The sequence below is a fragment of the Aethalodelphis obliquidens genome, unplaced genomic scaffold, assembly GCF_003676395.1.
Source record: "Aethalodelphis obliquidens isolate GAN/ISIS:26980383/991018 unplaced genomic scaffold, ASM367639v1 scaffold4, whole genome shotgun sequence".
Taxonomy (NCBI): Eukaryota; Metazoa; Chordata; class Mammalia; order Artiodactyla; family Delphinidae; genus Aethalodelphis; species Aethalodelphis obliquidens.
This window is the reverse complement of record NW_020837948.1, coordinates 40599954-40614640: the sequence shown is the minus strand read 5'-3', so window position 1 is coordinate 40614640 and position 14687 is coordinate 40599954. Positions and strand designations below refer to the sequence as shown.

General features: G+C 36.4%; 1 protein-coding gene across 1 annotated transcript in view; it reads left to right on the top strand.

Moving 5' to 3' along the window:
- ARSK (arylsulfatase family member K) overlaps positions 1–14424 on the top strand; it is a 43025-nt gene extending 28601 nt beyond the window's left edge. The window contains exons 6-8 of the mRNA XM_027100590.1: positions 1871–2095; positions 10762–10986; positions 13403–14424. Of these exons, the coding sequence (XP_026956391.1) occupies positions 1871–2095; positions 10762–10986; positions 13403–13683 (731 nt within the window). The 3' untranslated portion in view covers positions 13684–14424. The remainder of the gene's footprint in view (positions 1–1870; positions 2096–10761; positions 10987–13402) is intronic.
- The last annotated feature ends 263 nt before the right edge of the window (positions 14425–14687 follow it).

Below are 14687 nucleotides of genomic sequence, written 5' to 3'. Positions count from 1 at the left end.
ATGCTGGTTGGTGACTTGTATGAACATCCTCAGAAAATTTATTGCAACAGTTGCTGAGATACTTCAGACTTAGAATTTTAAGATTCCTGACATATATAAAAATTGGATAATTTGTATTATTAATAGTAGAATAAAAGTCTTTTCTATCTTAATTATTCATAACTTAACAGATACTTAGATTTGTTCATATATATATATAAAAAGGTCATAGAAAACTATCATCTGTTGGAAACAAAACGTTTTGCTGGATTTAATCAGGAATCAGTATTCAGCCAAACACAGTTAATTATAAGGCATCTTGGGTTCTAGGAGATTAAACAGATGAGATGTAGAACCTTGTGACTTCTCCCAGACATGTAATAAGTGTAAAACGAATCCATTCTCCGTAGGCCGTTTAGAGCAAGGCTTAACTAAAGCTGAAATCAGTTTCCCCATGTACATTGATCCAGAATTATACTGAATTAGGGAGTTAGGCTTGTGAAAGGTAAAGGTCTAGGGGGTAGCTGAAGGTGCTGAACTTGCTCAAGAAGTAGACAATGGGAAGCTGTGGGAAAGTTTTAAGCTGGGGTGTGACATGATCAGATATTTTAGAAAGATAGCTACCAGAGTGGTACGAGGGATATTATGAAGGGGAAAGAGGAGTAGAGGCACAAAAACTAATTAGGAAGCAATTACAGTTGTCCAGCTGAAAGACCCTGATGCCCTGATGGTCTGAACTCCGTAAATAACTCCTGAGCTGTGGGTCTCAAATCTGACTGGACTTCAGAATCACCTGTGGGTTTTGTGGGGGTTTTTTTTGTTTTTTTTTAAATAATACAGACTCCTGTAGGCCAGATTCAGAAACTGCCAAAGTAGAGATGATGTTTCTCTCTGGACTATGCCTTACTGTGTTCTCTTAATTGCAATGAGGAGGAAGTTTCACATCACTTAGAGAGAGGGAGTGGTCAGAGAAATTTTACTGCCCAAGAATATGCCAAATCACATTCATATACCATCTGTACTGCTTCCAGCTCTTTTTCAAAGGTAGGATTTCCATAACACTCAGCCAACTTCATGGGCATGATCTTGATCTGGTGACCGGGAATTTGAGAGAAAGGGTAGCAGGAGGAGGGGTTCTGACCCTTTTATCACCTCCCGCTGGGCAGGAATTGTGGGTCGACGGTGATAGCAGTCCTTTCATGAGACATGCACAGTGCTGACATCCAGGCTTGTCTTTCCTTTCTCATTTGAGTCACTGGGGGTAATGTTTTCCCCCATTGTCTGATAGAAACATAGAAAGCAAGCCAGCATGATCTCCAAATAAAGAAACTTATCCTATGGGTATTGTATTTTCTCCTTCCTCTCTCTAGTCCATCCACTGAGAAGCAGGCACATGAACTCTGGTATAAGTTACTTAAGAACAGTAGATAGGGCTTCCCTGGTGGCTCGGTGGTTAAGAATCCGCCTGCCAATGCAGGGGACACGGTTCCAGCCCTGATCCAGGAAGATCCCACATGCCGTGGGGCAACTAAGCCTGGGCGCCACAACTACTGAGCCTGTGCTCTAGAGCCCTGAGCCACAGCTACTGAGCCTGCGTGCCTAGAGCCAGTGCTCCGCAAGAAGAGAAGCCTCCACAATAAGAAGCCCGCGCACCGCAACAAAGAGTAGCCCCCTCTCGCCGCAACTAGAGAAAGCCCACGCACAGCAACAAAGACCCAACACAGCCTAAATAAATACATAAATTTTTTTTTAATAAAGAACAGTAGATAACATTCTGATGTTAAGAAGCATCCTGACAAACTCTTAGAGGGTAGAGTTCTTATGAACTTATTGTGATAGAATAAAACATGAGCTAAAAGCTAATTAAGATTTACCTTGATTTATATTACAGGTGAAATTATTTTGGCTCTTCACCAGTTAGATCTTCTTCAGAAAACGATTGTCATATACACCTCAGACCACGGAGAGCTGGCCATGGAACATCGTCAGTTTTATAAAATGAGTATGTACGAAGCTAGTGCCCATGTCCCACTCTTGATCATGGGACCGGGAATTAAGACCAACCTACAAGTATCAAATGTGGTTTCTCTTGTGGATATTTACCCTACTATGCTTGGTAAGTAATGCAATTATGTAAATATCTGTTTGTAATAATGCTGGAAAATGAATAAGCAAAATAGTCAGAGGCCCTGCGGACTTGTTCATAACCCTTGACCAGCTCACTTAACTGTGAGTCAAATCCATATCTGAAAAATGAGGATAATATTTCTCAGGTTCCTTTGGCCTTCACTTACTCTAGTCATCTTTCCTTCAAAAGATTCACAACCAGGATATGACAATAAAGTAAGCCACATATGATATTCAGGTCTATAACTTTATAGATATGATTTGTGTATCATTTGATTCTCTACCACCACCTACCTAAAATGTAAGCATTTCCTTTCTGGATTATTCCATCCACTTTGAAACTACTAATTTTTTTACAATGTTACAAATGTCCCTTAATGTTAATGCTATGAACATATTTCTCCCCAGAATATTTAGATTGTTCTGTACTATTTATTTTACTAGCTTCTAATGTCTATTAGCATAACCATAGGTCTAGAACAGCAACATCTGGATATGGGTAGTTAGCAGTTTTTGTTAAAGATACAAGAATAAAGCCATCGTAAATTCAGAAGTTATATAGAACTGTTTCTATCTAATTTAGAAGAGTACTTTAAATTCCGTAACATTTAAATTCAATAACATCTAAATACTCTGTTTGAAGGCACCATAAATTGCAAAAAGTACCATCAATTTATAAATAGATTTTGGTGAAAGAAAAAGCTAACACAGCATGAGACATATGTGTTTAATATGTTCATATCAAAATGCGAAACAAACATGTATCTGGAAATTAAAGAAATAAGAAAGTTCTTTTTATCTCCTTTTTTCTGCTACAAACTCTTTCCCTTCATTTAACTAAAGACTGTTATAGGGTCTTAAATTTCTTCACAGTTAATTTAAATCAGTGCCTGGAATTCCCCGGCAGTCCAGTGGTTAGGACTCCAAGCTCTCACTGCTGAGGACCTAGGTTCAATACCTGGTTGGGGAACTAAGATCCCACAAGCTGCGCGGCCAAAAAAAAAAATCAGTGCCCTCCTTTTGTCTTTTATTTCACATCTCCTGTATATTTGGGCACACTTCTTTGTTGTTCTTTTGCCTGATGTATATTTTTAATCTCTTCAGTTTCTTACTCATCATTTGCTGGTTCCCCTTTGTCCCGAAGCAATTATCACACAGCCATGTCTCTGCCACTTTCTGGCTCTATCAATTTCCAGGCAATCCCTATTACTTTTCCTCATTTCTGGGTTTTTTTTTTCTTTTTTTTTTTAACTTTTTATTTTACACTGGAGTATAGTTGATTAACAATGTTGTGTTAGTTTCCCGTGTATAACAAAGTGATTCAGTTATACATATAAATGTATCTATTCTTTTTCAAATTCTTTTCCCATTTAGATTATTATAGAATATTGAGCAGAGTTCCCTGTGCTATATAGTAAGTCCTTGTTGGTCATGCATTTTAAATATAGCAGTGTATACGTGTTGATCCCAAACCCTCTAACTATCCCTCCCCTCACCTCATTTCTGTTTTTATAAGAAATGTATGTGCAGTTGTGCTTTAAGTGTCTCTCTTATTTTAAGTGTCTTCTTTTAAATATTTTAAGTGTCTCTCTTATTATCATCTTTGTAGCTTTATCAGTATATGCTTCTTTTACGGTGGCATTTCTTTAGTTTCCTCTCTTAGTTTTTCCTTATAGAACTTCCCCTACCCCATTTCCTAATTTGCATATCTTTTTATCCTTGTTCTGCTTTCTTGAGGTACACTGATCAGAACTGCAAAAGATTATTAAAGGTTGGGATGATCTCAGTTTTCCCTCAATATATTTCATAGTGATATTTGGCATTTTGTTTGTCTTTTTGACTGTAGCAGCTAAATAATCCAGTACCTGTCTGCAGTGAGTTCTAGTCTATTCCTGTCACTTTATATGTTAGTTGATTAATATGCAATGTTTAAATCATTTTTCTTTGAATTTTGTTTTATATTTGCCTATAATGCAAATTTTCTTCTCTACAGTCTTGATACACCATTATCATTACTTGCCATTTCATACATCATAAAAGTTAAAAGTCATCTGCAAACTGGAAGATTTCACAATGTATATATCTTAACAGATTATATAAGAAAATACTAAATAAAGTTGTTTGGAGTGAGGGAATTTTCATTTATCCACATAGAGGGACAACCTGCCTGTCCCTGCCTAGTTTATGTTACTTGACAATTAGCACTTCTTTAGCCAAACAAAGCATTCCCAGAAACCCCTTTGCATTCCTTCCCCACTCTTCTGGAAATTATGTAGGTTCTCTGAAATTGTAGATTTTTTTCCTATAATTTGTCAATTATTACAATTTTTTAAAACTCATAGTTCTACATAGATTTTTTTGTTTTGTTTTTATCTTTGACTGATGTTTGGTAATAGAGTCCTTCTGAGTCACATCTCCCAGCAGAACATGTTTTATTAACAGCATTTTGATCATGTGTTGATTAGACCTGCCCAACTAAAGTAAGTAAAGCCAAAAATTAGTGTCTCTCCAGTTCTAAACTGGAAATTAACATTTCAAGGCTTAATGTGTTTCATAACGAACATTTTTATTATGAAAAGGGAAAAGTTACATTTATATGATTGGTGGAGGAGAGTGAAGAGAATATCTATGCATGGATCTTTATATAAAACACTGAAACAGGGGCTTCCCTGGTGGCGCATTGGTTGAGAGTCCACCTGCCGATGCAGGGGACACGGGTTCGTGCCCAGGTCCGGGAAGATCCCACATGCTGCAGAGCGGCTGGGCCCGTGAGCCATGGCCGCTAAGCCTGCGCGTCCAGAGCCTGTGCTCCACAACGGAAGAGGCCACAACAGTGAGAGGCCCACGTACCACACATACAAAAAAAAAAGACAAAAAAAACACACTGAAACATCCTATTAACCAGATGTTAACCAGAGATAAGGTAGAAAGAGAATGATGCAAGGGAGATTCAACAAGAACCTTATGCTGGAGCCAGGAAACAGCATTGTAACATTATTTATCTAAAATTAACCTTTTACAAGTGATAAAGGGTTAATATTAATAGAACTCTCACAAATCTATAAGAGAAAGAGACATACCCTATTAACAAATTGACCAAAATATATAAATAAGCAATTCACAACAGAAGACACACAAATGGCCAAGATATTTTCAGAGATTCAAACTCAGTAGTCAGAAAAATATTAAAATAAGAAGATACCATTTTTCTTTCACACATAGAGTTTGCAAAGATTTTTAAACAGCAGAAAAGCTTATATTGGAAATAGGCCTTCTCATATTCTGCCGTTGGGAGTATAAACTGGCACAGATTTCCTGGAGGCAAATGTGGCATTACATTCCAAATTACTTAGAAATATGCATACATTTTGACCTAGAAAATTCCAATTTTAGAAATTAACCTGTAGATATACAGAAAGATTTATCTCCATGGATATTATTGTATTATGATGTTATATTAAAGAATTAGTATGAATATCTAGTAGTAATGAACTGGGTAAAAATTAGTCAATTCTGTTTTAAAAAGTGAAATGATACATGGAAATGGCTCCCATGTATTATTGCAAAGAAAATGTAGGTTCTAAAACCGTATAAATTTTTTTTGGTTTGGTTTGGTTTGTTGTTTATTGAGATAAGGTATCTATCTAATTTATTGTCCAGATCAGCACATTTTTTAGAGTAAAAGGATACTATTAACAATTACACCAGGGACTTCCCTGGTGGCTCAGGGGTTAAGAATCCACCTGCCAATGCAGGGGACACAGGTTCGAGCCCTGGTCCGGGAAGATCCCACATGCCGTGGAGCAACTAAGCCTGCGGGCCACAACTACTGAGCCCGCATGCCACAACTACTGAAGCCCGTGTGTCTAGAGCCCGTGCTCCGCAGCAAGAGAAGCCACCACAATGAGAAGCATGCATACTGCAACAAAGAGTAGCTCCCGCTCGCCGCAACTAGAGAAAGCCCGCGCGTAGCAACAAAGACCCAACGCGGCCAAAAATAAATAAATAAACTTAAACAAAAAAACTCCCAGATATTTCTTTAAAAAAAAAAAACAAAAAACAATTACACCAGGATTAGCATCAACTGAGTCCGTTGCCTTGTTGAACAGCCTTACCAATCAATAAGGCAAAGATAATTCTGATGGTCTGTGTTTAATCTGATGTTTAATTCAACCTTGTAAAATGAAATTATTTACTTCTAGAAGGGTTTAAAGCTATCAATACTTTTAGTAGTGATTAGTAACTCTAAAATTTGACCTGTGGGACAGTGTATTCTATTTTTCCTAAGCTTAATAAATAGATTTTGATAAAGTATCTATGAAGGACTTCTTATTTTGTGATTCTTCTAACCAACTAGGAGCCTAAAATAGATATAAAATATAATCTACTCTTAGAATTCCAAAGGTCCTTTCTTTATTACCTTAGCCACAGCTGTATTGTTTTGTATGAAACAATTTATACACAAGAGTATGGGATTAAATTTCTCAAAGCCTCAAGCCAGACTTCCTCTTCCCTTCCATTCTATGGACCTTAGAAATGTATAAAAGATGGTGATTCAAAAAACCTTAAATAGAAAGATATTAAATAGGAAAAACCAACTGGGATTCCTGTTTTAATAAACCTACCTTACTATAAAGAGCTTGTTGAAATTTAAGATGGTATAATGCATTTATAAAAAGGTCTGAATTTACAAATAGTTTTTAAAGGTGTTTTAGAAGAGTGATTATTTTCTATAAAATGATATTTTATGATAAAGTAGGAAGAGTATTCTTAGTCTGTGTATCTTTGTAAGTCCTATCACATTATCATTTTCTAGTACTGGCAGAAGAGTGCCATTTTATGAATAGGAATTCTTTATACTATTAAAGTTGATATCATTATTGCATAGATTATTCTTTAAAAATTGCTCCCCAACCTGTGATAAACCATAATGGGAAAGAATATGAAAAAGAATGTGTGTGTATATATATATATATATTATATATATATGAATCATTTTGCCGTACAGCAGAAATTAGCACACTATTAATCAACTATACTTCAATAAAATAAATTTTAAAAAAATTACTCCCCAAAATATTTTCTTCTCTAATAATCTAGTATCAACATCCTTTAGCTCAGTTAGAAATAAAGGTAATCTCATTTTTAAATTAAAATTGTTTGGACTTTCTCTTTTAAACTTCTTATTTTCAGGTGAATTTTTTTCATTAATAGTTGGCCTTTTTTGTAAAACACCTAACTTCTTTTCACATAAAGGATAAATCCAGAATTTTTTTGAATTGTGAAAATGTAATTGTATAAAAATGCAGTTGTGTTTAAAAGAATGCTTCATTGCTAGTGATTTCAATTGCAAAACCCTCCTTATCACAGGATCTTAGTGGAGGGTTGGGAGGGTCATTCTACATAGACTATTTTGTTTTTATTGGCTGAAAAATATTGGGAAGTTGAATAACTACAGTAAGGCAAGACTTGAGGAGCAGTATTGAAGAGTCCAGACATCCTGGAGTCAACACTGCCTAAATTCAAATCCTCCTTCATTATTTACCAACTGTATACCCTTGGGCCAGTAACTTAACATCTCTGGTCTTCAGTTTTCTTATCAATAAAATAGAAATAATAGTGGCTATTCCATAGCTTAGAACAATGACTGGAACATGGTAAACAATTAAATGTTAGATATTATTGCCATTAATATTTTTTATTCTTCTTAGGTATGCCCTAAAAAATGTACATAGCTTGCATCATTGCCATACCAGGCTAATCCCTTATCTACCCATACACTCGGGAAGAAATATAAGCTTATCTTTCTTCAGGAGACCATCACAAATATCCAGGTCTGCATTTTTACGCATTTGATTACTGTTTTAAATTTAAGTCACTTTATTAAGAATCATGCAGTTACTACTAATATTTGTTTCTACTGCCAAGAATGATGAAACTTGCTTAACACGGAATTCTAATGATAGATTTTCCAGAAGAAAAAAACCTGAAAAATGGTTTTAAACAAAGATCAAAGAGCTTTCTGAAATGCAGTTTAAGCTGAAGTGCTTTTAAGGAAATAATTGATAAACATATAAAAAATGAATACACAGTTTCCCAAAGCACAGAAAATTTAACAAAGATTAAATACATATTTATTAAATACTGTGGATGTTTAACAAGGATTTTATTCTTCAACATCAATTTACAAAGGTGTATTATTCTACTGATCCTAGACAGGAAATAAGTCACATTATCACTTGCCTGAACTCCTGCAATAGCTTCCTAATTCTTTCCTTCTGCCCGTACTCACTTTTAGTCAATTCACCATACAGTAGTTACTGTCAAACATGTCACGATTCTGCTCAAAATCACTTAGAGTAAAATCGAGAATCTCTAATTGGGCCTGGGAGTCCAACATGATCTCCTCCCCTATCTAACACATCTTGTAGAATTTTACCTCTCACTTACTCTGCTCCAGCCGTGCTGGACTCCTTTGCCTTTGGGGAACGGAATGAAGCAGCTTCCTGCCTCAGGGTGTTTACAGTTGCTATTCCCTGGGAGAATGCCCTTCCTCCCCATGCAGATATCTATTGAGCTCATCTAGCCCTTTCTCAGGTCTCTGTCTACGTCACCTCATCAGAGAGGCCTTCCCTGACCACACTATATAACACAGCACATAAACACATACCTGCCATCGTTCTCTATTCCCCTGATCCTGCTTTATTTTTCTTCACTGCACTTATCACCATCTGACATATTTGTCTGTCTCCCCACATTAGAAGGTAAGCTCCAAGAGTCTGAGAGAGCTTATCTGCTTCGTTCACTGTTGTTGCCCTAAACCTGGAACAGCACCTAGTTTGTTAGATGCTGGGGTGGTTTTTCTTTTGAGTAAAAAAATTAATACTTAAATGGACTCATCCTAGTTTAATGCTGACTTCTCATATAAACATAGCAGAATTATTTAAATTTTCTTAGTCTAACAAGCTTCTTTAGGAAAATTAGGCTAAGAACAGATCTGAAATAAGGTATTTCTAAGTATTAAAGGTGATTAAACTGCTGAATACAGGAACTTCCCAGTCATGGGTATCTGCCAGGCTGCTTCCCAGCCATCTTCAAAGCCCTCTTCTGTCCCTTCCTCGGCCTCGCAGTGGTGCCCCCTGACGGCTGACACACAGACCAGCCCGACCCAGCCTATTCCCTGGCTACTTTCTCTCCTTACAGTAAGTAGCCGACTGTCTTGTAGCTCAATTAGTTTCGTCTTGGGCCATTTTTTTCTCTCATGCACATCCTCTTTAACATCTTTGCTCCTTCCTCGTTTTTAACCAGTTATCTCTGAAATACTTCTCTTTCTTTCCTTCCTTCCTTCACTTGTTCTTTCACTCTTTCTCAAAAAAGTCCCTGATGATGATTGGTTGGCAGAAGATTAGTACTTATAATATGCTCCTTCCAAGGAAATGGAAGATACAAATTTTTTAATTAAGTTATATGTAAGACAAGTACCTTCAGAAGATTTATAGAGGTCTTTGTCTACTTCCTTATTGTCTTTTTTTCCTTATTGTCTTTTAATTCACTTGTTTTTCCTCAAATATGTACAGTCAAGTTAAATTAATTTTCTTATTCAATTTTAATTTCTAGCATTGCAGATATATTACATTCTATTTTTTATTGGAAATATTTAATTATTTCTAAATTAATGTTTCTAAAAACATGGAACATTGAAACCAGAAAAGCTGCAGGGGAGGCAACTACAGATTCCTTTTGGAACTATCGCAAGGACCCAGCCATAATTAACGGTAATTTTTTTTTCGCGGCTTGCGGGATCTTAGTTCCCTGACCAGGGATTGAACCGGGCCCATGGCAGTGAAAGCACTGGACCACCAGGGAATTCCCAATGATAATTTTTCTATAGGAAAAAGATAGTTTGAGTTCCAAACAAATAACTTAAAAGCAATTTTTAAAAATACAACCTTTCTTTGACGTTAAACATTTCTCATGCTATTGTTTTCTATGTCTATATTTGATAAGGAAAAAATAGATTATTTTTCTCTAAATCAGTATAATCCAGGATTTCCAACGTCTGTTCTGCAAAATACTAGTTCCTCAAGATGCTACTTCGGGGTTAAAAGATGTTCTGTCATCAAATAACTTTGGGACAGATGGCGTACTACATACCACCCTTGAAGGTTTATGATACACATCATCAATAAATTTATTTAATTTTAACAACTGTTTGCAAACATATGTAACTACTAGACTCCTCTCTCGTATAGGTCTTGTTAATATCCTGTGGGACCAATTTGAAAAACACCTGTGATCATTCCATCATTTGGAAATACAGTACTTATGATATTAACTAATATTCGTTGAGGGTTTCCTATGTGTCAGACACTGTTCTCAGAATTTTACATAAATTTTCATATTTAAACCTAAAATAAACCTGTGAAATACAGGCACTATTATTATCCCCCTTTTACAGATGACAAAATTGAGGTTCGGAGTGGTTAATAACATGCCCAAGGTCACAAGTCTAGTGGAGTAATAAGCATTTGGATCTAGGCAGTCTGTTTACAAAAATCCATATACAGCCTCTAGTCTCTGCGACCTTTAATGATGTCATTTATGAATGTTCAACTAATGAAAGAATGAGTTATTTTAAAATACTGTGTTATTTAGATATTGCTGGAATTCCTCTGCCTCAGAACCTGAGTGGATACTCTCTGCTGCCATTATCATCAGAAATGTTTAAGAATGAACAAAAATTCAAAAACCTACATCCGCCCTGGATTCTGAGTGAATTCCATGGATGCAATGTAAACGCTTCCGCCTACATGCTTCGAACTAACCAATGGAAGTATATAGCCTACTCTGATGGTGCTTCAGTATTGCCTCAACTCTTTGGTAAATTTGTTGATATATTTTTTAAGTATAGATTATGTGTAATGAGTTGACCTACGCAGCATTTGCTCAAGGGAGCCAGTAATCATCTAAATAAATATCTGCAGTTTCTCACGCTAGGCCAGTTTACAAAAGGTTGCCCTTGTGAGGAGCAGCTTCTTTGCAAATCAGCATCTGAATTCCAAAGCAAGTGCCCTGAGGCTTTTGATCTGGGTCTCAAGACTGCCACCATTGTTTTCTCTGATCAAGGTGTCTTCTAATACTCATGGTTATCTTTCCCAATCGGTAGTCAACACCCTCTTATTGTACTTTGGATTCAGTTGTTCTGGAAAATTAACTGCTCTCTTATGGAGCCTGACATTCTACATTTATTAGTTAATGTTCACCCCATCCCTACAAGATGTTACTATCATCTTTATTTTATAGAGAAGACTAGAGTTCAGAGACTAGCGTTCAGATACCTGCACAAGGTCTCACAGCTCAGAAGTGGCAGAACTGGGATTTCAACCCAGGTTTGACTCCAAAATCCATGCTCCTTCCACCCTACAAAAGCCTGCTAGATTCACTACTCTGAATTTGTTTTTAAGCAGCATTATTAGATGTATGGTTTTACTTATCCTTTGTCCTCCTTTTGCATATAAAATATGTGCTAAAGCTATTTTTAATATTCCTTTCTCCCTAAGTTTTTTTCCCAGTTACAAATGTCAAAATCATTAACTCAAAATAATTCTTCAGAGGCCAAACTGATTGACACCCCCGCCCCTCCTTAACTCTAAAAGGAGGAGATTCTTGGCTTCAAAACAAGTCCTTAAGTTTTCATTCTGTTGAATAATGGGCATCTCTTGTTCATTCATGAGTTACGTTCTGCAAAAAGGAGGTGTGCCTGTCAAAGAATCAGTGCGGGAGCCTGCCTTTCCTGTATTCTCTGGCGTTTATTCACTGACGTCCCTTTCCCAGAGAGGTGCCATCTGAAATCACCTATAGCAAAACCATAAATGTCTTCAGGATCTTCTGGCCAATGCGCTCAAATAGGCCTGTAGGGGGTTCTCCCTCACTGTGACTTGTTCATTTACTGTCTTAGGTAACTTGTCATAAGATCTTTGATTTTTCCAATTAGACTGGCATCCTAGTTATACCCTCTGTCTTCCTACATTGTAGGTAAAAGGGGGGTTTATGTTATCTGAAATATTTATCATTTTCTTGATGATAGTGATTGAGAGTTTTTATTTCCATGGCTATTTGCTCAAATAGACACAATCAATGAATGTAATTTTCAAAAATTCAAGCATAGGATGCTAAAAAAAAACAAAAAAAACTAGGAGTTAGTGAAGTTGCAAGAACTTGACTCCACTACATAAAAAATTCTTTAGCTGGAACATCTGGGGTTGTTGAAATGGGACAATATAAGCATTACTATAATTAATATATATATATATATATATATATATATACACACACACATATATATTTTTTTTTTCATGTCAAAGTAAGCAAGGCATCACAGATAGGAAGAATTGTGGCTAAGCCATCTAAGAATAGATAAGAAAAAAAAAAGGGATAGCAGGATGATGGTAAGAAGGAAGATAATTTGGACATACATTTAGAGAGGTGTTTAACTTTCAGTATATTATTTTTCCATTTACACTGTCCTTTAGCTTACTATACTAAGAAGAACTGAGAAAAAAAAAAGAACTGAGAATAAAAAAAATTTTAATATGTTATTCGTCACAGAGTAATGACATTCTAAAAGATGGTTTTTAAGCAAATAATTGTAACAGAGCAGGACCCTATGGGGCCTTCCTGGGACAGGCCTTCCCCCATATCCTCTGCTTTAGCTCCTCTTTGAAGTACTTAAATAACAGTATTTGATGCACATTTCCTGAGTTTTACAGATGTGAAAACCCCCCACCAAATGGAAGATGTTATAACTACTTGATGACCATGAGCATATAGCCCCAGGCCTCCTGGAGCCTAAGGACTGATCAAGTTAACCCCTGTGACACCACCCTGTTCCCTCATCAGCCAATCAGAGAATTGTGCCCTGCGAGCCCCCTCCCTCAACCTGGCTTTTAAAAATGCTTTGCCGAAACTCTTCCGGGAGCTCAGGGGGTTTTAGGGCGTGAGCCACCCAATAAACCTTTCTCTGCTCCAAACTGCGACATTTCAGTGTGTTTATAGCCCCACTGTGCATCAGGCACACGAACTTGCATCCCAGGAAGGCCCCATAGGGTCCTGCTCGGTTACAACTGCCCCCTTTTCTTTGATACTCCTCAATCTTGAGGAGAACAAGTTTTGAATGAGAAAAGGACTAAAGATTCAGATAAGGAGGTTAATCATAAACTTGACAGAGGTACCCACAGGGTCCTGCTCGGTTACATAACTGTTTTGAGAGGTATTCAATTTTTTTTTTTTCTTTCAGATCTTTCCTCAGATCCAGATGAACTAACAAATATTGCTACAAAATTTCCAGAAGTTACTGCTTCTTTGGATCAGAAGCTTCGTTCCATTATAAACTACCCTAAGGTTTCTGATTCTGTCCACCGATACAATAAAGAGCAGTTTATCAAGTGGAAACAAAGTATAGGGCAAAACTATTCAAATGTCATAGCAAATCTTAGGTGGCATCAGGACTGGCTGAAAGAACCATGGAAGTATGAAAATGCCATTGATCAGTGGCTTAAAAGCCACTCTGATCCATAAAATATTTGAACAAAAATAAGAAAATAATGTTCTAGAACTATATAGAAATATGTTAAAAGATCATGATTAATTATGCATTTTAAACATTAGTTTTAATAATTACTGATTTTCAGTTAAAGAATGTACTCTTCTAAAATAAAATATCAATCATTATAGAATTACATATTTTCAAACATTACTATCAAGACCTTATTCTTATAAACTTCTGACAACTTAACCAAAATATTAAAAGGGTAGAATCAAATACTATCATATAAAGTTGTGTTCCTCTGAATATTATGGAATATAAAATATTTTAACAATTTTTATTACTTATGACCCATAAAATAGTTGTTTTTGAGTATTTGATGGTGTCTGATGAGTTATTTTTATTTGATGGGATATAGATCATTCGGATGTATTTGATGGGAGTATTTGGAGTATTTTAATGGTACACAGACCATGGATATGGCAGAAATTATTATTTTTTAAAATAGGTAATACATGCACAAGGTACAAGCTTCAAAAAGGTACTAAACAGTTAACAGTGAGCATGAAGTCTCTCTCCTTTCCCAGTCCCCCAGCCACCCAGTACCCCTTCCTGGTGGCAACTACTGTAACCACCTATGTATCCTTTGAGAGACAGACAGGCTCCCACAAACTTTATATTCTTCCCCAGCACCCGCCCCTGACACACACACACAAATGGTAGCATACTATAAAAGATGTTCTACAGCTTGCTCTCTTTTTTTCCATTTAACAAAGACACCGAGGACTTCCCTGGTGGCCCAGTGGTTAAGACTCCGCGCTTCCACTGTGGCGGGCACGGATCCCTGGTCCAGGAACTAAGATCCCCACATGCCGTGCGGCACAGCCAAATAAATAAACAAATAAATAATTTTAAAAATGAAAAATAAAAAAACACCTAGAAGTGAAATTACTGGGGCAAGACTATATCTAGCAAAATTACTCTAGATACCACCAAATGACCCCTAAAGAAGTTATACCAATTTATACTCTTACCA